The following is a 26,929-nucleotide window of genomic DNA, read 5'->3' on the forward strand; positions in this document are numbered from 1 at the left end:
AATACATTTATCAATTGTATATATTCATATTACATTTCAGGACAGTTTCTAATTTCCACAATCAACCATTGTTTGCAAGTAAATGTTTCATACAAATGTATTTGTAAAGAAAAAAAATGTTGCTTTATCCTCAAAATTAGCTGACAAAGTAATGTGGAAGCATTGACTTCTGGGTACACACAAATCATTTTAAATGGTTGAATCCCTCCCTTTAATGACCAACATTGGACAATTGAACTGTCAGGTTGTTTACCTCAGTAGATAGATACTGGGCTCCTGACCTGGTGAGTGGCTTTCAAATCCCAGAATATGCCACTAGATATTTATGCAGTCATTCATCTATGAGTCTTATACTTTAATTTCAACTATTACAATATACATTAAGCATTTTTAAATCCATATTCTTTTCAGTCCACCCACACTGCTTTTCCCATATATTGAACACAAAACATGCTTTCTCTTTCCCCAAATTCACGGTTTTCCCAGAATTTAAGGTAATTTTCAACTGCGTGGCGCAGTTGGGAGAGTGGTGGTTTAATCCCCACCTTCTACCAACCTCGTCATGTCTGTTGTTTCCTTGTGCAAGACACTCCTGATGGAGCATGGCAGTGAATGTGTAGGTGAATGGATGATTGTGGAAATAGTGTCAAAGCCCTTTGAGTGCCTTGAAGGTAGAAAAGTACTATACAAGTATAACCCATTTACCCATTTATTTTATCTCCTCTGACAAAGAATGGGAAATAACACTGACAATAACAATAACAATCTACTGCATATCCAACATTTCTCCTCCAATTTGAATCATTCCAATATCCACACATTACACTCACTCTGGACATTTAAACCTTGGTTCCAAAAATTCCCAGATTACCCTGAATTACCAAGATTTCCCTCTATTGAAAATGAATGGGCAGTATACAAATCTCTCCATATCCGAAATTTCTCAAGCGATTCAAACCTTCCAACTGTTTGCATACATGTGAGAATGTTAGCATGCTAACGTTCCTTGCTAGCTTTTTTTGCTAATTACGTATGTGTAAACCTAAAAATCGCTCCCCGTGACCCCAAAAGGGAATAAGCAGTAGAAAATGGATGGATGGATGGATGGATGGATGGATAAACCTAGCCGGAAGCGTATGTGGTACCCGACCAGAGCGCTGTGACAACGGCAGAGGGATTAATATCTGTGATGTTCTGCCAATTCGGAGCCCCAGAGGAGCTGCACAGCGACCAGAGACGGAACTTCGAGTCCAAGGTATTTCAGGAGGTGTGCCGTCGCCTGGGTGTGAAAAAGACTCGCACCACGCCACTGCATCCCCAGGCCGATGGGTTGGTGGAGCGTTTTAATAGAACCTTGGCCACACAACTTGCCATTCTCACCGACAAGCGGCAGAGAGACTGGCACTTACACCTCCCACTCATCCTTTGGACCTACAGGACAGCGGTGCAGGAGTCAACACGCTGCACTCCTGCATCATTGATGTTTGGCCACGAACTGTGCACGCCTATTGATTTGGTTTTTGGCCCAGCCCCAGAACCAGAAGTGAGAGAAGCCCCGGGCCTGGACTACAACTACAATCTTGTGGAGCAGCTGGGGGAGGCCCACGAGTTTGCTCGCACCAGCCTGACAGAGGCTGGGGTCCAATATAGCATACTGTAGCGTCCCGGAAGGGTTGGTGCTGCAGGGGATTCTGGGTATTTGTTCTGTTGCGTTCATGTTGTGTTTATGTTGTGTTGCGGTGTGGATGTTCTCCCGCAGTGTGTTTGTCATTCTTGTTTGGTGTGGGTTCACATTGTGGCGCATGTTTGTGACAGTGTTAAAGTTGTTTGTACGGCCACCCTCACTGTTACATGTGTGGCTATTGAGCAAGTATGCTTTGCTTTCAGTTGTGAGTGTGAGTGTGCATTAAAATGATCATTAAACTTGTTAATGATCATACAGCGTATCCGTGTTTGTTGATATCTTCAAGTAAAGACATTTGTTAACCCGTCCAACGCTACAATACTGTATGTTGCATAAAGAATTGCACACATTATTTTTTTTACAAAATAACAAGGTACATTTGAAACATCCCGTCATCAAAATAAAAAAAAGATTTTATCTTAAAAGTTCTCTAATCCAGTTAATGTTATATTTCTTAAAATAAATGTAAACAATTTATTGCCACTGTTTGTAAAAAAAACTAACAACAAAAACAAAAGAAAATGGATTGTATACAGTATCATTATATACCAAATTTCAGAAGTCATTACCAATTCTAATTTCTTTTTTGTCCCTTCTACCTTCTCAATAGGTTCTCCCAGTTCTGGTGTGGACAACAGCTCATTAACCACATCACCAAATTCGTTTTGTAAGACTCCATCGCCACATAAATCACCTGATTTGCATGGAGCTGGACGGTGAGTTGACTTGCTAAACCAGGGACAAATTGTATGTTTAAACATGGCTGACGACAACAACACTGAGAGTCATTACAAAAGACACAATAGCTGAAATGTTCAATTTTTACTCAATAGTGAGCACTGTAGGGCTTCAAATTGTAACTTGAATTAAATTTTTTAGTGTAAAAGAATAAAAACCTATTGCCTGTTGGTATGTGTCTCGTGAACAATAACAATATACGTAAATATACTGTATATACAATTCCTGCGATGAGGAGGCAACTTGTCCAGGGTGTACGCCGCCTTCCGCTCGATTGCAGCTGAAACCCCAAGGGGAATAATCGGTACAAAATGGATGGCTGTATACAGGGGCGGTTCTGGGCATGCTTATATGAGGGGGCGGTCAGAAATGTGAAGGGGGCATTATGTGTACACATCATGCTCCAGCACTTTTTTTTCTGTGCTTATAGTAACGATGCTTTCTTCATTGAAATGGGTCTTTAGCTATGTGTCCAACCCCAACCTGGAGTAGTGGATTGCACTTTGTCAGGCCGCTACCTTCAGACATGTCCAACTTGGGTTTCCCACCAGAAGACTAAGCTCCTGCTGGTATAGCTCTTACGGTCACTGAGGCACGCAAACCCCCTGACCACAATAAGGTGGCAATCCCTCAGGGGGGGAAACATTAACAGCGCTGCCATATTTCCGAAAGGGGAAACAGAAGCAGGCGTCTCGCACCACAGAAAACTCTAGTCATGGTCGTGTGCGGTACCAGGCAGGATTGAATGATCTTAATGTTGTACCAAATGCACGCTTTGGGTAGCCACCCAGTATTGGCTGAGATGGTGCGTTGCCATTTAAGTCACTGGGTAGCTGAGCAGGCTGCTTTGGGGGAGCGCTTGATGGGGGGACGGAGGGAGCTGGTGCAGGAGAAACAGTGCTTGCTGGTGCTAAAGGTGCAGTATTGCTGGCTGCTGTCCCTGATGTACTAACAGTAGCATCATTGCTACTACTACATCCAGGAGCAGGACTAGACGTTTTAAATGCTCTGAAAAATGGATGCATTAGAGCAGCTCACAAACTTTCTCTTTGTGAGCTGCTGGAAGCTGGAGCAGAAAATAAGTAAGCTTGAACAACAACAGAAAAAACACGCTGTGATTACATGAAGAAAAACAACAGTACAGGACTACAGCCTGGGGCTTTACGTAGGGGTCTGTCAGACACAGGTCACTTGTCTTCAGTTTGTCACATGCAGTGGACGTGGGCACTCATCTGGGCACAAAATTAATTCACTCCAATGTATGTGTGTTGCCCAGTTGCTTGTAAATTGATGAAACGGCTGTGTTTTTATGTTTAGGTGTCTTGGTCATATCAAATGAAACTTATAATTTGTTTATTACAAAATGTAGATTGAAACATTAAAGGTTGGCTATGTAGAATTACAAGAACAGAAAAAGAATTCCTGCAGTCGATTGCCAGACCGTTGCTAAGTAAAACGGGCCGTTGCTAGGGACTCCGCTCTGAACAGAGGACAGCAGAGGAGGACTGCTAAGCAGGATATATACCTTATGTTTCATTTTTACCGTCATTAACAGCATCATAAATGACTTGTAGCTTGTTACAGGGATAGTGGAGGCTCTCTGCCTTCCAAACCACTGCTGCTCAGAGCCTCCGCTGCCACTGGTCTCGTCAAGTTGTAAAAAAAAAAAAAAAAAAAAAAGGAACTTCGTAGCACCGAAAGTCTGCGACGATAAATGTGTTTATGACAGATAAGACTACACAAATACACCCATCCTAACAAGTATATGATAAATGTAGACAACTTTTCCTTTTCTTTTACTTTCATACTGCAACAGTGATTGGATGTGTACTGAGGGCTGAGGGGTGTGTAGGGGTGTGTGTCTGCTGCGCAGCCTGTGGAATGGTGAATACACGCACAGCGGAGGTAGGGATGAGAGGGAAGCCGACACTACTATATCGTATGTGTCCCTTTTTCGGCGGATTTTTCCGCTAGTGCAGATAATTTTGTCAACTTGTAATTTTGTGAGTTTATTAAAATTTGCTTTCTCAAATTTTGATTTGAGGGGGCAAGACATTTATTTAAGGGGGCTCTGCCCCCTCTTGCCCCTGCGTAGAGCCGGCCATGGCTGTATATACAATTCACAAAATATAGTATATACTGTACTTTTTGTAATTACTATAGTATGTACCTACCTTCACTGTTTTGTATTGAGCAAAAAACATCTGGGACTTATTTATTGATTGATATTATATTAATTTGATTGTTTTAACTTTCTGTTGTAAGAAGCTTCATTTAGCAACATGTCCCAAACATTGTTGACTGTGAGCTATTTCTCTTGACAAGAGGCATGTGTATATGATCATTTTAAAAATATATTAGGACAGTGCACACATTCCTTTCCATTAGTATTAGGGTTGCAAAGATGTTAAAAAAATTAAAATCTGTTAAATTTTGAGAATATTTCAAAGAATTTCCCATGGCATGTATTGCAATATTGAAATTGTTTAATTGCTGAAGTGGCTTGAATGTTGAAATAATAAGCTGACGCCAGACTGAAATAATAGTCAAATATAGAAGTTTGAAAGTAGAAATAGTTTAAAGATTAAAATGGTTTAAGAGTTGAAGAGCAGAAGCTGTACTGAAATGTAGTATGAATCTTGAAATATTAAATGTTGGTATAGTTAGGAGGGTTTCCAAACCACAAGCGCTTACAAAATAACAATGCATTCATTTTAGCTGTAAATGTACCACATTAGCTAAAATGCTAGCATAAAAGCTCAGCATGCTAACAGGGGAACAGCAAGCATACTTGTAACATGGGGCCAAGAAACTTAATCCATGATTATTAAAGTTAAAGTACCAATGATTGTCACACACACACTAGGTGTGGTGACATTTTTCCTCTGTATTTGACCCATCCCCTTGATCACCCCCTGTGAAGTGAGGGAACAGTGGGCAGCAGCGATGTCGTGCCCGGGAATCATTTTTGGTCTAACCCAGGGGTCTCAGACACGCGGCCCGCGGGTCAATTGCGGCCCTCGTGACGTTATTCTGCGGCCAGCACCTTGATATGTAAAATTTTGTGTTAGTGTGGCCCGCGAGTTTTATATGAATGGCGCTTGACAGTGTCATTTTTGCTATAATTACCAACCCTCCCGAATTTTCCGGGAGACTCCGGAATTTCAAGGCAATCATTCAAGGGTATTCATTCTCGTGAACATCTGTCAGTTTTCACCCAAACAACAATGTTCAATGGGTACCGTGTTGACACTGCCTTTGACGCCCTCTACATCTTGTACTAACAGCGTACCATTCCAGACATTTCTGTATTTGGCTTTTATGAACATAAGTTATAGCATCCACCTTTTCATCAAACATACAGCATTCAGTTTCAGCCACATGTTCTGTAAGGTTTCTGCAAACACGTGTCAGTGACTGCAAGGCATACTTACAGGTCTCACTGACGGTGGCTGTATAAACAAGTTAATCACTGTTACAAATATGCGCCACACTGTGAACCCACACCAAACAAGAATGACAAACACATTTCGGGAAAACATCCGCACTGCAACACAACATAAACACAACAAAACAAATACCCAGAATCCCATGCAGCTCTGACTCTTCCGAGCTGCATGGGACCACCTGCAGGGGTGCAACGGCCTGTGACCTGAGCCGTTTTCAGGAGGGCTGAGAGGGCTTGATGTTCGCAGCGTACACTGTCGCCCATAGAGGTTCATGTGCCACTTCTCACAGACCCAGATACATCCCAGTGCCTCCCTCTGCCTTGGCGAAATATTTTTATTCGTCAGAATGACTGCCCTAGACTCAAACGCCACTGGGCACTCGGTTCTCTGCTGCAGTTGAGACAGGACAACCCCGACCGCAGTCACAAACGTTGGACAGTGTAGATCAAAGTGGGCAAGCACAAGGTAAGAGGTGAGCTATGACTTTAGCTGGCGGACAGCAGCTGAGCAGGCGACCAGTTCCAAGGTGCATCCTGTTTGAGGAGAGTAACAGAGTGATGCAGTGGTATCGGAATAATGGGGAAGGAAGCGCAGGTAGAATGCGGGACAGGAATGATGTGAGTTGTGCGGGGGAGAACGACCATGTTGATGAGGCTTGTGCAGCCCTTTGAGATACTTATGATTTAGGGCTATATAAATAAACATTGATTGATTGATTGATTGATTGATTGATTGATTGATTGATTGATTGATTGATTGATTGATTGATAGATTGAAAAGCAATGATGTTGCCCAGCCCTGTTAAGAGTTACGGCAAGCGGTGCGGTCAAGGCGTGGACAGTAATGGAGAAGCACACAGCGCAAAAGAGGTGAAAGCCCAGCAGGTTAACACCATGTCAAGACACTTGGAAGGTGAATGCTGGGAAGGCTCTACAGCCATAGTGCAGAGAAGAAGTGGCAGTGCCCACCGTAACAATTTTAGTGTGTACAGCTCCTCCGCTCCTGCTTTAATTGATTAAAGTAATTAATTGATATGCCCCCACCTGCAGCTAATCATTGTTTCTCGGCGAGGAACAATGAACTGGAAAAAAAGACACAACAGAAAAAATGCAGGCACAAAATAAAAGGGAAGGCAGGAGAACAATTAAACACAACACTACACAAGTCTCATGTGTATCGATTCTCCCCAAGACAAAACTTGTACTACAAACAACTAGACACCATCTATAAGTTATGTGTTTTTGAGAAAACATATTGTACAGTCCTAAAGCAATTGAACATTAAACATTTAAAATGTTTCTCAAAAATCAGTAAGATATGTTTTCCCTAAAATAGGACTCTTTGTAGAAACAACTACACAGCATATGCAAGCCACATGTTTTTAAAAGCTATATTGTATAGTCTTTAAGCTATTAAAAATTTAAAATCCCAAATATTTTGCAAAAATCATTAGGTGAGTAGTCTTCTTCTACAGACTTCACTGCTGCTTTATTGTGACACTTATTCTTTGCTGTTGCCCCCTGTGGGTTGGCGGTAGTACTGCATGATGATGTTATGCAATAAAATGCTTACAATTTGTCACCTTGTAACCTGTGATTTGCTGTGCCTGATCTTTCTCATGTATACAGTAACTCGGGATCAATGAGTTTTGGCAATATTTAACATAAGTGAAACATTTAGTGGTGGACTGTGGCGGATTATGGTATCCTGGTAATCCTTAAAGGGGAACTGCAAATTTTGAAGAATTTTGCCGATCATTCACAATCATGACGACGGATGTATTTTATTTAAATGCATTCGAACTCATAAATAAACGTAAAAAAAGTAGGCTTACAGCGGAGCAAATGGAAGGTCCTCTATTCCGCCCAAAAAATATCCATCCAAAAACAGCCAACAATCCTCCAATCACATTTTGTGACTTGAATATTTACTAAGTTTTAGTGATGTTGTTATTATGAGCGCTAAAGCAGACAAACTAGTTCAGCGGCGCCGTGATCACAAGCTTATGTGCGTATTTTTTTTAATGTTCCCATTGTGGAATAAATAAAAGTCTATCTTATTGTATTTTGACATGATCGACTGGTGAGCTGCTTCCTTCCTTCCTTCCTTGCTCGTGGAAATGTATTCTAGATCATAAATCATACCTCTCACCTTGAGGGTAAAAGAATGAGGACGTATTCAAACGAGTTGGTGAATTTTGGTGTACACTTAAGATCTGAGAAAGAGAACGACGCAAAAAGACACTTTGTTCCACACCTTTCTTTTAATTATTTATCTAAACAAGACTATAACAAAATTATATAAGTCGGCATCCAGATGACAGCAGACATTGTACAGTAAGTTATGTTTTATAATGTCTGTTGGCTCTCATGAAGTCTAAAGTGAGTAATAATCAGTGACGCTGAGAAAAAAAAAGCAGAGGTTGTGATGCGTTTTTTAAATTAATGCGTTGTGTATGCTTAAAATGAGCAAAATACGTAAATGTTAAATAGTATTTTAAATATGCTTGTTACTAAATGTTATTACATATATACTTTCAGAATGTAAATAAAACCTTAATGGAGGTATTTGGATGTTTTTTAGGGGCTTTACAGCCAGACGAGAGCCACTCCAATAGGTTCCATTGTAAGCAGACTTTTGTTAGCATGTGTTTACTACTTAGAATGCATTAAAAAAAAGAAAAACAGATGTGCTCTTGTCTTACATAAGGATTGTGAATGATAAGCAAAATTTCGAAAAGGTGCAGTTCCCCTTCAACATCCATCCATCCATCCATCCATTTCTTACCGCTTATTCCCTCTGGGGTTGCGGGGGGCGCTGGTGCCTATCTCAGCTACAATCGGGCGGAAGGCCGTGTACACCCTGGACAAGTCACCATCTCATCGCAGTCCCCTTCAACATGTTATTACAATAAAGTTGCTTATCCAGCCAGACTTCTTGGAGTCAATGTAATGGGGGCCAGCCAGCGTGGCTGCACCAGATGTACGTTGGTAAACCTCACTCTCTGACATCTTCAAAGAGTATGCTAGCCGCTGGGTTAGCAGTTTGGAGCTGTTAGCCTAGTCACTAGTGGCTAACACACTTTCTTCTCAATCGGACGGATGTGGGTTCGCAGTAGCAGTATGAATAAGATCATAAACGTTACCATTAATTAATTAACATGGACCCCGACTTAAACAAGTTCAAAAACTTACTCAGGTGTTACCATTTAGTGGTCAATTGTACGGAATATGTACTGTACTGTGCAATCTACTAATAAAAGTTTCAATCAATCAAACAAAAACGCAGAGCCGCTACACTAACAAATGATTAAATATCTAATAAGTAACCTACTGATAATGCTGTACAATATTGTACTTTGCTTAGGAGTTTAAGTTTTATGGTTAGGATGGCACAGATAGTTTAAAGTGGTTCTCTGTTCTGAAATGCAAACCTCTGATTTTACCACATGTCCCTTTTTCCAGACCTGTGTTGCCCAGCAATGGGGAGAACAGCAGCAGATTGTATGGTCTGTACAACAAGCATGTTGTAAATAAGGGAAGAGGAGGTGTGGGAGGAGAGAGTGTGTACATATCTACAGCCTCTTACAACCACAACAGCACCTCAATAGACAACACGATCTTATACCGGACTCACAGCATTCAGAGTGGTGACATCAAACAGCTCTCTGAGCAAACCACCGTTGCCTGCACAGTAAGCGACATTGGAGGGACCAAGAGCTTGGGAAGGCCTAGCCCAGAGGGAACTGACCGGGATATCGTCAACCACAGGTTTGACCAAATTAAACTGAAAACATGTCCAAATAATTAAAGCTTGTCATTTACTGCTAAGTAAATGATTTGAAGACTAGCATACATGGACAAGATGGGCAAAAAGAATAATGGTTTTAGAATGTGGCATAAAATGTTTGCAAATTATAAATCAATTATGAGGATATGACGGTAACTCCTCAGCTATGTTTTATTATGCTGCCATAAAGTAAATGTTAATAAGAAGTATTTTCATGTTTACTTTTGTTCATAATACGAAATGTCTTACGGCATAATAGCAATAGCTCATTTCAAATTAAATTCCAATCAACACATTTTGCTCATGCTTGCCTGATTGTCCAAACTTATATAAATCCCCCCTTCTCTCTTTGTAGGTTGCTGAGCAATGACGGGAACTCCAAGACAATCAGCCACGGCCTTAAGATTATCAAAAATATCGGTGAGCAAACAGTCAACAAATTGTAAAGCATGGTTTTTGCCTGCTGTTATCACCTCCAGTACAGCTACAAACTCTGTTTAATTTTGTTTTATATTGTACAAAGTATAAGAGTTGGTTTGTGCATGTCTAAAATATTTAAAACACTTACATTTGGGATAAATAATCAATATTTACATGGTTTATATTGCATACGTTATCTCAAAATGATATAAAATGAAGCAGTGCCCTATTGGTGTTTTTATATAGAATATACAGTATCTCCATTGTGTGCTGCGTTTTTTTTTTTTTCATTCTTGTGTAGCTCACTATCCAGTTCTACACCTACCAAACCAATCTGCAGTATATGACTGAAACATATTACCTGTAATGTTTGTCTGATCTTGAATGGGATTGTGCTGAAAATTTTAATTTTCATGAAGGAACTCTCCTGACAGAATAAATAAAGTACTATCTAATCTAATCTAATCTAATCTAATCTATTATGCAATACACGCTTGTTGTTCAGTCATTGTAGCTTTTGCTATACATGTAATACCAACCCCTTAGTACAAAACATGTGTCATCCATTATGTTCAGATATAGTAAACCAAAATTCTGTTCAATTCATGAGTGACTATCAATGTCTTTCTTATTGTTTTGTTTGGTACAAAGTTTGTATTAAAAGCATGTTAGTACTTGCAAGATGTTTGCATCAATAAAGATTTACACTTAAGTTTTTGTGCAATTTTGGAATACTTTTATTAGAATGATGTTTGCCAACCGATAAATTGATTATTATTTATGTGACAAATGGCACCTGGGATTCAATTATTTGTGATTCCTACATGAGCTACATGTTTACATATAGGTTAAACGGAGTATAGCGGGGTTTGGGTGGGCTCAAGCACTGTAACCCTGAAAAAAAAGGATATTTTGTCAGGAAAAAGGGATGCATGCAAGTTCATTAACTCAACTTAATCAGACTTTTCTTGTATTTTGATTATCCAGCCTTCTTGTATCAGGAATACAGAGATACATCTAAGATGCAAGAGATTGAACAAAGACGTCAGCGTGAGCATCTCTCCCCTGGTGGCATGTTGGCAATGTCCAATGTCTCATCAACACCAGTGTTACAACTCCAGCTGAGGAACAGTGCTCGTTCACTCAGCTTATGGCAGAACCTTGAAGTAGTGCAGGCCAGTGGACTGCTTAGCCAGTTACCACCTAAAGAAATTATGATGCAAGAGGTAAGCAAGAAAACTTTGTAATTGTATTTTTTTTGTAACAATGATTCCAAAAATATTTATTACAAATTTTGAAGAAAAGTTTGGGTCCGGCTCAGACCAGACAGCTGCTATTCGGAGAGACAGTTGGACGTGGTCACGGCCAACAATAACCTTTAACTCTAAAGTATTACTCTGCTTATGTATTCCTCTGTGCACATGTGACTTTAGTTCTTGTTTTATTTTTGTACATCATTAATATTTTATTGGAGTGTGTTCATAACCTTGTATCACCGAAAAAATGAAGACCACCCTTTTAAAAATATTATAATGTCAAATAAAAATGTCCATTTTGAGGGGGCGGGGAGTTGGGGAGTTTGCCCGGTAAAAGGTTGACTGAACATGGATACAAACCTACTCGTAACACATTTTGTTGATCAGTTTTCCATACCATTTAAGTCAGTTTTTTTAATATTATTTTGTTATTGATTTGTATTTACCTTTGGCATTACAATAAATATCTAGTGTTACCAGGATAGGTATACAAGCCGCTTCAAACCCTGCGCTTTATACGATGTTGCAGACTAGTTTATAGATTTTACCGGCCACAAAAGAGCAGACCACCGCACACCAAAGAAGACGACTTCAGTGGTTGTAGTGCATAGGCAGAAGAGGAAGAGAAAAATGAACACTGCGCTGCCCCGTAGGCTAAAGCCATGGTGCCCCACCCACTTTAGGGTCCCCAATATTGACAGAGGAATGCAGGAGATATATTAATGAAATAAATTATAGAAATAATAGAAAATTAATTATAGAATTAAAATAGACAATATTGTTGCAGTGCTTCTGTTCCTGTGAGTAAAAATCATGATTGTCTTTCAAACTGTGTGTTTGTTACGTTGTCCTTTCACTGAATGCGCATGTCCGCCTTCTAGCTTGCATTAGCGCCGTGTGACTTATGTCCGACGAGGAATGGGGTGGCCAATTGCGTGTCGTTAAAACAATATTAAATGGAAACATATTTGTGTCGTAGTTTTGAGTTGGTGAGGGTACTAAAATCAGCTCACACTACACTACAACTTAACTTTAGTTTTCTACTCTTATTTTGACATAAAAACACAAGGCACGGATTGACTAAGATCCAAATAACACAGACTAAACAGCTTGTGCAAAAAACAAAATAGCTTGCACTGTTGTAGGTGTGATCTTCTGACACTGTGTGTGCAATTGAAAAGTGGTGCAGACCATCTTATTTAAATTTTGCGTGGGTACAGGGCTTTTACCACGTAGACAAGCAATAATTTTTTGCACATTCATGTTATCATGCTTGTAATGTGTTGAACCAGCTGCACACATTTATAATATGTGTCACCTTTTCTGAATTACATTCCAAACAACAAAATCATGCTCACTGACACTTAAATCTGTGCACGAGGCTATGGATCGCATCACCAGCGCATTCTTGTGTCTGGAATGACTCAAACACAAGAAAATGCATAATGAAAGTTGTCTTTTCATGTAGGACAGGGGTCTGCAACCCACGGCTCCGGAGCCGCATGCAACTCTGCACAATCGCCGACCCCCAGATTGTTGCGGGGAAATTCGGGAATTCAATGCCTCTCCCGGACATCACCCGGAGTCAACGTTCTCCAATTTTCACTCGGACTACAATGTTAAGGGCTTGCCGTGATGATATTACTCTTAACGTCCTCTTGAACGTCATCATGCCCGCCATTCACGGGATGCTATTTGCGTGCCGACCGCACACATGCATTTCGCTGCTTCTATCGGCACATGTATGAGATTGCAAGGCATACTGGGTGACACAGAGTACACTGACGGTTGTGATATAAACAACTTTAACACTCCTACTAATATGCGCCACATTCTGAACCCACACAAAAGAAGAATGACAAACACATTTCGGGAGAAAATCCTCACAGTAACACAACATAAATGCAACACAACAAATACCCAGAAACCTTTGCATCCATGAGACTTCCTGACTATGCTATACACCCCGCGAGCACCACCAGCCCCACCCCCCCACCCCCACTCCCTGCGTGGTTGAGGTGGGCGGGGTTTGGTGCTCGCGGGGTGTATAACATAGTCAGGAAGTGTCATGGATGCAAAGGTTTCTGGGTATTTGTTGTGTTGCATTTATGTTGTGTTACTGTGAGGATTTTCTCCCGAAATGTGTTTGTCATTCTTCTTTTGTGTGGGTTCACAATGTGGCGCATATTAGTAGTAGTAGAGTGTTAAAGTTGTTTATATCACAACCGTCAGCGTACGCTGTGTCACCCAGTATGCCTTCCAGTCGTGTGCGTGCATCTGCGGAAGCCTCTCACAACATGTTGCTGGACTGGCAAGCAGTTTGTACATGTTGTAGAAGGTGTTTAAGGCAATGGCTTCATAGCATGCCCTTATTCTTGTCATCTGGGTGACCACTAGCAGATACTGGCGAGAATAGTTGCGGCTCCCATTGTCTTCCTCATTTTGTGAAACGAGTCAAAATGGCTCTTTGAGTGGTAAAGGTTGCCGACCCCTGATGTAAGAGATGATTATAGTAATATATTCCCCAAATAAAAACTAACTACTTTTAAAAAACGCCAGCAGACATCAAAATGGATCAATTGAATTTGTTCAATCAACCCCTTAAGTCATCCAGCAGCAATACAATTATAAAAGGAAATTGCTGGATAGAAGATCTAATTATTTTTATTTTTGACTGTCCAAAATGTTGACACATAGGATGGAGGAGTCTCGTCTGTCTATCGTCTGTCCGTGCAGCGTAAACACTGATCCTGCAGTCGTTTCCATCTGTGCCAGTTTGCACGTCCTTCTGAAACATACTAAATAAAACGCAAATTAGTGTTTGCAAAACGGTGATGAGTGTTGATTACGTGTGCTAAATTATTATATTTGCATTGTGTCGTCCAAGTATTGTGGGCGTTTTGACGATCAGCATAAATGTTGCATATTAATGAATACACACAGATCTTTAGTAAATCAGGCCCCCGGTAATTAAAAGGCAAAAGTTAAACACCAATACTACTAAAAAATACTTAAATAGTGTAAAACCATAAACATTTGCACATTAAAAAAACACATTGCATCCTTAGGGGAATACACTGCTAAATAAAACCAAACCTTAAAATAACAGCAACGCACAATATTGCACAAACCCAGAAGTGGGTGCCAAGTGATAAGTGCCAAGTGACTGAATATTAAAGGGTTAGTAAAACTTTTACTTGTTTAATAAATATAACAATTTAAATAGTGGGATGAAAAACACTGACAAGTTAAAATGATGTACAGTAACCATACTGTAGATGTTCTAAATAGAAGTCATCCCAAATTTAGGTGGGTGTGGATAAAATAAACAGGTGCGTCCTATAGCCCAGAAATTACGGCACTATTTTGGTAATAATATAAGTGATTATTTGGAAAAAATATTCAAAAATATAAATCAGAGAAACAGATGCCAATTTTGACGTAAGCATATATTACCACATGTACAACTATTTATTCCAATGCAATATTTTTTTTGCCCTTAATCTCACAATTCGATCCATCCACATTTCTTTCTGAGGACACCATATAGTTGAAGTAGGAGAATTAAATAGTGCAAACACTCTAACCCCTTACAAAATATGACCAGTCCAGAATTGTTTTGGAATATTTGCCAGAGAGATACAATTTAAAAGAAAACATGATTAAATAAAGTTTATAAAATTAATTTGTATGTGATTGAGTGAGGGTATTTCATTACCTACCTTCGATCATATTTTTTATTAATTTATTAATTTATGGATAGTCTGTATCCCTCTTCTAAAATAAAGATACCAACAGAGATCAACTGTTCATGTATTTGTAAGGGGATACAAAGTAAGGGATTAAATACTTTTTTTTAAACGCACATAAGGCACAATTCGATGTATTATGTCTATTAGGCTCTAATATACTGAATAAAGCTATAAACGCAACTCTTGTCTTTGCTCCCATTTCTCATGAGTTGAACTCACATATGAAAAACATTAACTATACATACAAAACACCTATTCCTCTCAAATATTGTTCACAAATCTGCCTAAATCTGTGTTAATGAGCACTTCTTATTTGCCAAGTTAACCCCTTCCACCTCAAAGTTGTGGCATATTAAGGTACTGATTAAACAGCATGATTATTGCACAGGTAGGCTTTTGGCTGCCCGCAATAAAAGGCCATTCTGAAACATGCAGTTCGGATTTATTGGGGTCGGGGGGCAAAAAAACAGTCATTATTTGGTGTGACTACCATTTGCCTCGCGCAGTGCAACACATCTTCTTTGCATAGAGTTGATTAGGTTTGTTAATTGTGGCTGGTTGGTCCACTCAGGGGCGTCACTAGACCTAATAATGTACTGGAGCACACCTGGGGCACAAATAATTCATGTGAGCGTGCAAAGCGCGCAAGCAAAAACATTTTTAGCACTTATTTATCATAAAAAAATACATAAATAGTGCTTTAAACTATGAAATCATATCAGATTATGTTGTATGGATCTTTGAATAACCACCTGAAATTAACTAATGCATTTGACCTACTTGTGCACTTTTTTACTCCAGACTTCTAAACTGCTACTGGTAAAAGCAAAAAGGAAGAGCAATTAATCTTTTTGAAATATATATTTCAGTAGTCATCTGCAAATTTAACATCTACAAAAGTAAAACAAAAAATAAAGCACCCCTACATCTCTGGGTTCTTTTATATTATTTAATTTCCATTTATGGCAATGTGGTTAATCTTATTTCAGATACACAAAACTATAAAATATATAGAAAACAATAAAGCCACAGTAGTAGAATAAATGAACAACTGTTGTGTGTCTGTTCAGTGAATCATTTTCTGAGAAGTAAACTGTAACGTCTCGTTTTCATTTTTGCGAAGTGGTCAATCACTCTGGACAGACATGGAAATATTACAGTAACTGTTATACAGTTGACCAGTGGTTCCCAACTGCTGGGTTGTGACATAAAAGTGGATTGTGTGTCATTTTCAGTGAGTCGCAGTCAGATGTGTGCATGAAAAAAAAAAAAGTTTAGGGAGAAAAAAATCAAATTGTGGCAACAAAACCAAATATTTTTAGCCATTTTTCTAATGACTATTAGTGAGTATTTTAGCAAAAGGCAAACCGACTAACAAGTTGGAGGAGGACTCAGGACAGTCATGGAAATATATTTTTAAAAAATCTAAATGGGGCAACAAAACCCGATATTTTCAGCCATCTTTCTGAAAACAAATACAGAAATGTTACTATTTTTTCTAGAAACAAAACCAGATGCTTTAGCTGTAGCCATTTTTCTGGTGACAAAACAAGATTATTTTAGTCAAAGACAAACCAATTAAACAGACAAGTCTACTGTGCTATTTTTCTGTGAAATAAACTTGAATGATTTAAAAATTTGGCTCACGACTTGATGATGTGGAAAAATGTCTTTCTTCCTGAAGATAAACCATTTGAGAAGCACTCAACTCACACATGTTTACTCCAAATCATCATTGATGCAGAGGTCCTGAGCAGAACCAGCAGACAATAACCAACATTATGTTTCATGTTCATTGGAAATTCCCCCAACAGCTCGTACAGCAAATGAATATATTTGTCTTGATACAAGGAATAACGTTAGCTAACTTAGCATTGACTTAAGACAATGATGTTGCCTAGCTAGCTAGGACTTCACTTACATCTCTCATTCCTCACTGCTTCTTTCCTGCTGCGGGCAAATAACTTTCTGATATCCATCTAGGAGTTACAGTTTGAGTCAAATCAAAATCCAAATAATATAATTAACAAATTGTTGTTGGCTAACGTTACCTACCTCAGCCATGATTCGCATCCCCTCTCTCCCTCTCTCTCTCTCTCTCTCTCTCTCTCTCTCTCTCTCTCTCTCCCTCTCTTTCTCTCTCTCTCTCTCTCTCTCTCTTTCAACTGAAGTCTCGATCCACACGTGAATAAATTACCATATTAATTAGCCATGTGCTCATTGTTAAGTGGAGTGAATACAGTAGCAATCAATTACCCCCATACTAAGTAGTATGCGCGCTGTTGTCTATGTTATGTAGACTTAAAACTCTGAAGCGTTTTTTTTATTGGTGAAATTTTTACTGGGGCACTGCAGATCAACACTGGGGCACGTGCCCCAGTGAAATCTGTCTGGCGACGCCCCTGGGTCCACTTCTCTTCAATGGTTGTGGGAAGTTGCTGGATATTGGCAGGAACTGGAACACGCTGTTGTATACGTCAATCCACAGCATCCCAAACATGCTAAATGGGTGACATGTCTGGTGAGTAAGCTGGCCAGGCAAGAACTGGGATGATTCCATCTTCCAGAAATTGTGTACAGATCCTTGCAAAATGGGGTCATGAGACCATTACCTCATGTTGCAACGTGAGGTAATGGTCTCGGGTGAATGGCATAACAATGTGCCTCAGGATTTCATCACGATATCTCTGTGCTTTCAAAATGGCAACAATAAAATGCACTTGCGTTTGTCCATAACATACGTCTGCCCATACCATAATCCCCTGCCCACCATGGGCCACTTGATTCACAACATTGACATCAGCAAACTGCTCCCCCACACGGCGACACATATGCTGTCTGCCCTGAACAGTGAAAACTGTGATTTATTCATGAAGAGAATAGATCTTCAACGTGCTAGAAGCCATTAATTGTGAGCATTTGCCCACTCAAGTCAGTTACAACAATGAATTACAGTCAGGTTGAGACTGCAACGAGGACGGCAAGCATGCAGATGAGCTTCCCTAAGACAATTTTTCACAGTTTGTGCAGGAATTATTTGGTAATGCAAACCAATTGTTGCAGCAGCTGTCCATGTGGCTGGACTCAGATTATCATGGAGGTGCACCTGCTGATTGTGGAAGTCCTGGGCTGGTATGGTTAAACGTGGTTTGAGGTTTTGAGGCCAGTTGGATGTTCTGCCAAATTCTTTAAAACTCTTTCGGTCATAACCCAAAGCTCATGAGGATAGGGACGTAGATCGACTGGTAAATTGAAAGCTTACCCTTTTGGCTTAGCTCTTCACTATGACCGACTGATAGAGGGTGCGCATCACTGCAGAGGCTACACCGATCCGCCTGTCGATGTACCATGAGCCAAAAAGACCCGGCATGAGTCTTTCTTCAGCTTGACAGCATCCCTCACCAATGCTCCGGTAAAAAAATGCCACTGTGGTTCAGATCAGGGCGGCCGTTTTTCCCAATCACACCTCTTCTGGTTGCACTGCCGTTGCCAAAGTGAGCGTTGAAGGCCCCCAATAGAGCAAAGGAATCACCAGAGGGAACAATATCCAGTACTTCCTCTAGGGACTCCAAAAAAGGTGGATACTCTGATATGCTGTTTGGTGCACAAGCACAAATGACGGTCAGGAACTGTCCCCCCACCCAGAGGCGGAGGTAGGCTACCCTTTCATCCACCAAGTTAAAACATCCGTGGCACTGTGCTGTGTGATAAAAATGCACATTTCAGAGTTGCCTTTTATTGTGGGCAGCCTAAGGCACATATGTGCAAAAATCATGCTGTCTAATCAGCATCTTGTTATGCTACACCTGTGAGGTGGAATGTGGATGATTTTGGCAAAGAAAAAATGCTCAATATGACAGATTTAGACACATTTGTGAACAATATTTGAGAGGAATAGGTCTTCCATGTAAATAGTAAAAGTTTTAGATATTTGAGATCAACTCAGGAAAAAGTGGAGCAAAAGCAGTGATGTGTTTACAGTATATTTTTGTTCTACATAAGTCCTGGATATTTCATGTCTATTGTATCACAAGAAGGCCACTCAGAGAAAAAGAGAGAGAGAGAGAAAAAGAGAGAGAGAGAGAGAGAGAGACAGAGAGAGAGAGAGAGAGAGAGAGAGAGACAGAGAGACAGAGAGACAGAGAGAGAGAGAGACAGAGAGAGATCATGCTCTGTTTCATTCTACTATCAACTATTTATGCCTGTATAATTATCACTGGTCATTTTTATTATGTCTACTTTTAATTTCCTTTTTCTGTCCAGGCAATGTTTGAGCTTATTACTTCGGAGGCATCGTACTACAAGAGTTTGGAGATTCTAGAAACTCACTTCCTTCGTAACTCAGATTTGATAAACATTCTTAGTCAATCTGATATGCACTTTCTATTCTCCAACATTGAGGAAGTCATGAAAGCCAGTGAACGGTAGGACAACTTTTGTTCATCACTACACATACATCATTCCTTTACGGCCTGAACTACAAACCCCATTTCCATATGAGTTTGGAAATTGTGTAAGATGTAAATATAAACGGAATACAATGATTTACAAATCCTTTTCAACCCATATTCAATTGAATACGCTACAAATACAATATATTTGATGTTCAAATTCATAAACTTTCTTTTTTTTTAGCAAATAATAATTAACTTAGAATTTCATGGCTGCAATACGTGCCAAAGTAGTTGGGAAAGGGCATGTTCACCACTGTGTTACATCACCTTTTCTTTTAACAACACTCCATCAACAATTGGGAACTGAGGAAACTAATTTTTGAAGCTCTGAAAGTGGAATTCGTTCCCATTCTTGTTTTATGTAGAGCTTCAGTCGTTCAACAGTCCGGGGTCTCCACTGTTGTATTTTACGCTTCATAATTCGCCACACATTTTCTATGGGAGACAGGTCTACTACAAAGCCACGCTGTTGTAACATGTGGCTTGGCATTGTCTTGCTGAAATAAGCAGGGGCGTCCATGATAACAATGCTTGGATGACAACATATGTTGCTTCAAAACCTGTATGGCCCTTAAAGCATTAATAGTGCCTTCACAGATGTGTAAGTTACCCATGCCTTGGGCACAAATACACCCCCACACCATCACACATGCTGGCTTTTGAACTTTGCGCATATAACAATCCGAATAGTTATTTTCCTCTTTGTTCTGGAGGACACCACGTCCTCTGTTTCCAAATATAATTTTAAATGTGGACTCGTCAGACCACAGAACACCTTTTCCACTTTGCATAAGTCCATCTTAGGTGAGATCGGGCCCAGCCAAACCGGCGGCGTTCCAGGGTGTTGTTGATAAATGGGTTTGGCTTTGCATAGTACAGTTTTAACTTGCATTTACAGATGTAGCGACCAACTGTAGTTACTGACAGTGGTTTTATGAAGTGTTTCTGAGCCCGCTGATGTCGGTTTTTGATGCAGTACTGCCTGAGGGATCAAAGGTCCGTAATATCATCGCTTAAGTGCAGTGATTCTATGAACCTTTTGATGATTTTGCGGACCGTAGATAGTAAAATCCCTAAATTCCTTACAAAAGTTTGTTGAGAAATGTTGTTTTAAAACTGTTCGACAATTTGCTTACAAAGTGGTGACCCTCACCCCATCCTTATTTGTGAATTACTGAGCATTTCATGGAAGCTGCTTTTATACCCAATCATGGCACCCAACTGTTCCCAATTAGCCTGCACACCTGTGGGATGTTCCATATAAGTGTTTGATGAGCATTCCTCAACTTTATCAGTATTTATTGCCACTTTTCCCAACTTCTCTGTCACGTGTTGCTGGCATCAAATTCTAAAATTAATGATTATTTGCACAAAAAAAATCAAATATGTTGTCTTTGTAGCATATTCAACTGAATATGGGTTGAAAAGGATTTGCAAATCATTGTATTCCGTTTATATTTACATCTAACACAATTTCCCAACTCATATGGAAACGGGGTTTGTATTCCAGTAAAAATGATTTTGCTTTGTGATCCCTTAATAAGATTTCTTAATCTACCTAGGTTCCTGATGGATCTCGAACACAGAATTGAGGAGTCTATTTTGATTTCGGATGTATGTGACATTATTCATCACCATGCTGTTGAGCATTTCAACGTCTTCATCCAATACGTCATTAACCAAGTCTACCAGGAGAAAAACTACAGACGAATTCTGTGAGTACCGCCAGTGGTTTTATTATTCATCTGTTACATTGAACTTTTGAAACTGGGCCATATGGGACAGTTCATCTGCTACCACAGATGAATTCTCTGAGTACCGCCAGTGGTTTTATTATCTATCTGTTATATTGAACTTTTAGAACTGGGCCATATGGGACAGTTCATCTGCTACACACCTTTCAGATGAACAAACAACTAAATAATTCACAATTAAAAATAAAACACAAAAACTAAAGATAAGACACTTTTGAATTTCAGAAAACACAAAAACAACATACAAAACACTTTTCAATTTCAGAAAACACAAAATACAAAACACTTTACAATTTCAGAAAACACAAAAACAAAAGCCAAAACAACTTGTAATTTCATAAACCGGAAGGGGAATGTCCCAAAATTACAGATTGACAGCCAAGTCAGCCAATCATTTTGTTCATATCCGCACAGCCCAAATGAAAATGTCAAGACTCAGCCAATGGCTGATATAGCTGTCAATCTGTAATTTTGGAATGGTCCCTTATGTTTTTTTGTTTTCTGAAATTTTGAAGTGTTTTGTATTTTGACTTGAGTTAAGTTGAGTTGAGTTTGAGTTTATTTCGAACATGCAAGCATACAACATGATACATCACAATTTCCAGTTTCTCTTTTCAACATGTTCGAAAAGGAGTAGGAAGAAGCAGAGTTTATTTAATCCTACCCCTTTTCTTTTATATAAGAGTTGCTAAAACTTTTGTTCACTTCCTGTTCTCAATGTCTTCACAATATACTCCATAAGTAATCACAATAAAAATAAATAAGTAATTGTTGAAGTAAGTTTTGTTCCATACAATGAGATTAGTACGATTATTTTGAGAATGAAAGAATGAATGGGTGAATAAATTCAAAATGTTTATCGTGGTTTTGTTAATTAGTTTTCTGAAATTGTAAGTTTTTTTGGCTTTTGTTTTTATGTTTTCTGTGATTGTATTTTGTTACATGAAATGTTAAAGTGTATTAAAAAGGTACCTATTTTAGCACTTTACTTACTTCCGTTTCGCACATCTGGAAAAAAATGTTCATGAACAACTTTAACATATAAGGGATGCTTTTTGGTGATCACAAAATAAAACCAGTTTGTTTTGTCACATACAGATGACAATGTCAAACCCAATTGTGGAAATTGGTAGCCAAAACTTGCTAAAGTACTCTTTTTTTGGAGGCAAAATGGGCGCCAAACTCCTCTCCTGTTTGGGAAAAACACTAAATGTCCCTCTTGAGTGGAAAAAACACTCAACTTCCCTCTTGGAGAGAAAAAACAGAATCAAATGATGCCGTTAGATTGACAATAGCAGCATGCAAGCTTTTCCGGAGTCATATATGATGTCTAGAAAAAATCTTGTTTATGTTCAATTTGCTGTGTCATCATATTATCATTGTCTTTTACTACATTTTCAGCATCATGTCAGAAAGCTTGCAGGTTGCAAGCAATGGCCATACCTCAGAACTGTGACATGAAATGTGTTACATCCCGAGAATTGCGACTCTGCATTGTGACTCTTTTTGACACATAAATAGATTAGGAAACTTTGCTTGAGCTACATTGTTATTGTGGTTGTGACATATACATGACATACACATAGTGACACTTCTCCGAATATAGAGAGATATAAAAATAAAATCAAAACAACCGACAAGGAAGAAGGAGTGATATCAGACAATTAAGAGGGACAAAGACAAACAAGGGTTAGAGGGGAAGTAAAAGCAACTCAGACTCGCTTGTAGACACTTTTTAATGCTGTTGAATTAAACAATGTGTCCAGATTTACCATGGATGAATTGCCTAAATGATAGATTTTGATGAAACAGTTATTGAAATGACATGTGTATTGTATGGTATAGGGTTAAAGTATATGTTACGGTAGGTTTGGACACACGGTAGAAAATGGCTGGATATGATAGAATAGGATATAAAGTACTTTATTTATCCCACAACCGAGACAGTATGTAGTTGCAGAGAGAAATTTCAAAGAACACAGAGCACATGAAATAAATTAGAGGGAAAGGGTGAGAAAAAAAAAAAATGTCTAAACCTTGGCCCCTGTAAGGGGGGTCCAGACTGTGGCCAAGGAAGAAAAAAAACCCATAGCAATAGCACACATGAACATGTGTGTAAGGGGGAAAAATCAAATAAAACAAAGGACATTAAAGACATTAAAAGAGCAGAGCTGATGCAACCAGCCACTTCTACACACAGCCACAAAAGTGAATAAAAAACAAACAAACAAAAAATATATATATACACTGTGGTGGCCTCTGCGGTGTTCCACGCCATCGTCTGCTGCGGTGGGGGGAGCATGGCCAGAGACAGGAGCAGACCCAACAAAACAACCAAGAGAGCCGATTCCACCCTTGGCCACCCACCAACTTTTGGCCAGTGTCCAGTACGCATGGATGAGTGAGGATACGTCTCAGGAGATCGGGGTGTCCGATACCTGCTCATTCAGCCAAGACACTGTGAAGTTAGTCCGCCATGGCGCTCAGCACCAGCTCCGCAGCCCTGTCTCTTCATTTGCATTTCTTCTCCTCCAGTCTCTCCAAACGGACTCTGGTGTGACAGAAACCCAGCAGCTGGTCTCCATGGCCAAAAGGCTCCCGGGAGGCAGATACAGAAGTTCACAAAAAAGCACCGCAGAAGTCACGAAAGAGACACCTCTTGTCACACAGTCCCAAAAGGTCCCAAACCAGATGGCAAAAAAATCATGTGAAAACAAGAGGGAAACATCAGGAAAACAAAGCTCCTGCCCAACCGCAGACACTACAGTGGCGCCATCTTGGAAAAAATCTGCATACAGTTCAAAGTAAAACACAATGAAAAACAAAAAATAAGCAAAAATATAACATTTTGCGCACAACAAAAATATTGTATTGTCATTTCCTGCTGTATTATTTTATCAAAAAATGTGTATAATAATTTTGTGTTAATTGCTCAAATGTAACACACTTGTTCTTCTGTTTTTCAATACTTTACATTAGTTTTGGGTAATACTACACATTTGAGTATTGCTCCAATAGAGCAGTATTGGTCATATCAATACTGATACTTAAACTGTTCAAGATCGGTAAATATAGATTTTTTAAAATCAAAATTATATTTATCCGGCTGGAGGTTCTGAGATCCCATGGCGGAAAGTTTTGGTGAAGTTGAAATGTGTGAAGAATAATGCCCACCTGGCTTGACGTGAGTTGAGTATTTGAGCTGAATGGCGATAAGCCAGGTTCTTGTGATCTGTTTGAATCGTCACGTCCGTTGTGTCCTGAGCAAGACACTTCACCCTTGCTCCTGATGGGTGCTGGTTGGCGCCTTGCATGGCAGCTCCCTCCATCAGTGTGTGAATGTGTGTGTGAATGGGTAAATGTGGAAGTAGTGTCAAAGTGCTTTGAGTACCTTGAAGGTAGAAAAGCGCTATACAAGTACAACCCATTTATTTATTTATAATGATGAACAGTGGAGTTCAGCCCCTCCAGCCAGTGCCTCCACTCCTTAAGGTTCAGGACGACAGCCAGTAGTTCCTTTTTGCCAATTACCTAATTATGCTCTAAGATGGCCTTTTTCTACTACGAACCCTAGAAACAAAATTGACGTAGCATAGAATGAGTATTTCTCAGCTTTTACAGTTTATTTTCTAGTAGCCGCTGGAGAACCGCTGGATATGTTCCTCTCAGTTGGAAGAAAAATCTAAATGTCATCCAAATACACAAAAAGAAATCGATCCATGTCCCCAAAAATTGTATTACTGCGGGAGCATTTGTCAGTCCAAAGGGCATGACCAAATATTTGAAATGTCCCAATGGAGTGTTAAACACTGTCTTCCAATCATGACCCTCGCGGATCTGGACAAGATATACGCGTTCCGAAGGTTGGGTTTTGTGTAAAACCTAGCAGATTTGAATGGTGTAAATGCGTCGTCCACGAGGGGGGGCGAGGGTACATATTGTTGACTGTAGTTTGATTGAGGGCGTGATTGTCAATGCATAGGCGAGGTGATTTGTCCTTTCAATAAAGAAAAAAACGTCAGCTCCAGGTGCCGACAAGGGGCGAATAATACCAGCTGCTAAGGAAGATGAAATATTTTCCTCCACCGCCTTATGCTCATTCTTGGACACATTGTACAGACGGGAGGAAGATAATAGGGAACCTGACAAGAGGTTAATGCCCAATCATATGGTCGTTGAGGGGGGGTGACAATGCCTTTTCCTTGCTAAACTGTTATGGTTAGAGGAGGGAGTTGTGACAGCACAATACCTCTCGGGGGCAATATTGCTCTCTGATTTTATTATATATATATATATATATATATATATATATATATATATATATATATATATATATATATATATATATATATATATATATATATATGAGCAAGACACTTCACCCTTACTCCTGATGGGTGCTGGTTAGCGCCTTGCATGGCAGCTCCCTCCATCAGTGTGTGAATACGTGTGTGAATGGGTAAATGTGGAAGTAGTGTCAAAGCGCTTTAAGTACCTGTAGGTAGAAAAGCGCTATACAAGTACAACCCATTTATTTATATATATATATATATATATATATATATATATATATATATATATATATATATATATACATATATATATATATATGTATATATATATATATACATATATATATGTGTATATATATATATATATATATATATATATGTATATATATGTATATATATATATAAATTGAATATACTTTAACTAAGGAAATGGAGTGTGACAAAATCCAAGAGTGTGTATGGTGTAAAACTATGTGTAGGAATTAATTGCTGTGGGGTACCGTAATGATGAGTAAGGAAGCGGACAAATCCAAAAGGGCTAGGCAGAGATGTTTCATGTCCAAGCAGGAGGTCAAAATCCAAGAGGCAGTCGGGGATGCAATGGGAGAAATGAGGAGTGACGAGACGCACAGCTCGACACGTGGAACAAAGGCAGACTGCAGGAAGGACGACGAGGGAAAACGTGAGACCATACAAACACAACGGTGTAAAACACAGAGAGCGAAGCAAGGTTTGCATAGAGCTGTATGATCGCTTACGGCACATCAACAGAAGATTGTATTCTGGCCCGGGATGGCAGGTTGTGCAGTCTTTTGAAGGTGGCTCGTTCATCCCAGGCAGGTACGCTGATTGCAGATCTCCTGCAGCCGTGTGGAGGCACGCCCGCAGCGAAGAGGGAACGCCCGTTGGCGTGGCCCGCGGTGCTCTCCTTGGAGCGCACAGATGGATGAGCGATGGCGGGAGGAGTACACCCTTCCTCATGGACCGCTTCCAGATGTCCTACAAGTCGAACCACAAAAAGTACAGGAACAAAAGTAAAGGGAGGGTGGAGGGAAGAACCGGTGGTAGGTCGTCGGCCCAAGTGTCCCCGAAATCATCGGGGACGAGTCGGCTGGCGGCGGGGAGAAGATTGTCTCTGCGGCCGGCGAGGCAAACGACCAAGGAATGGCTACCTTCTTGGCCATCGGGAAGGCGGATGCGAGTGGCGCCAGAACCACAGCAGCCTAAGAGGATCATGTCAGAATGCCTCCATGCTCTGGCCACAGAGGGCACCTCGTGCAGGGGCCTCTTGGCCGCATGTGTGGCTGGCCAACCAGAGGTCACTGGTGCGACAATGCAGGA

At 39.9% G+C, this 26,929-nt stretch overlaps 1 protein-coding gene across 1 annotated transcript in view; it reads left to right on the forward strand.

Annotated features, from left to right (window-relative positions):
• Positions 1-26,929, forward strand: part of ngef (neuronal guanine nucleotide exchange factor) — a 135,800-nt gene that overhangs the window by 40,515 nt on the left and 68,356 nt on the right. Inside the window, exons 2-7 of the mRNA XM_061918740.1 lie at positions 2,295-2,400; positions 9,336-9,641; positions 10,016-10,080; positions 11,068-11,306; positions 19,352-19,512; positions 21,105-21,257. Coding sequence (XP_061774724.1) covers positions 2,295-2,400; positions 9,336-9,641; positions 10,016-10,080; positions 11,068-11,306; positions 19,352-19,512; positions 21,105-21,257 — 1,030 coding nt within the window. The remainder of the gene's footprint in view (positions 1-2,294; positions 2,401-9,335; positions 9,642-10,015; positions 10,081-11,067; positions 11,307-19,351; positions 19,513-21,104; positions 21,258-26,929) is intronic.

The sequence above is a fragment of the Nerophis ophidion genome, linkage group LG13 (genome assembly GCF_033978795.1).
Source record: "Nerophis ophidion isolate RoL-2023_Sa linkage group LG13, RoL_Noph_v1.0, whole genome shotgun sequence".
NCBI lineage: Eukaryota > Metazoa > Chordata > Actinopteri > Syngnathiformes > Syngnathidae > Nerophis > Nerophis ophidion.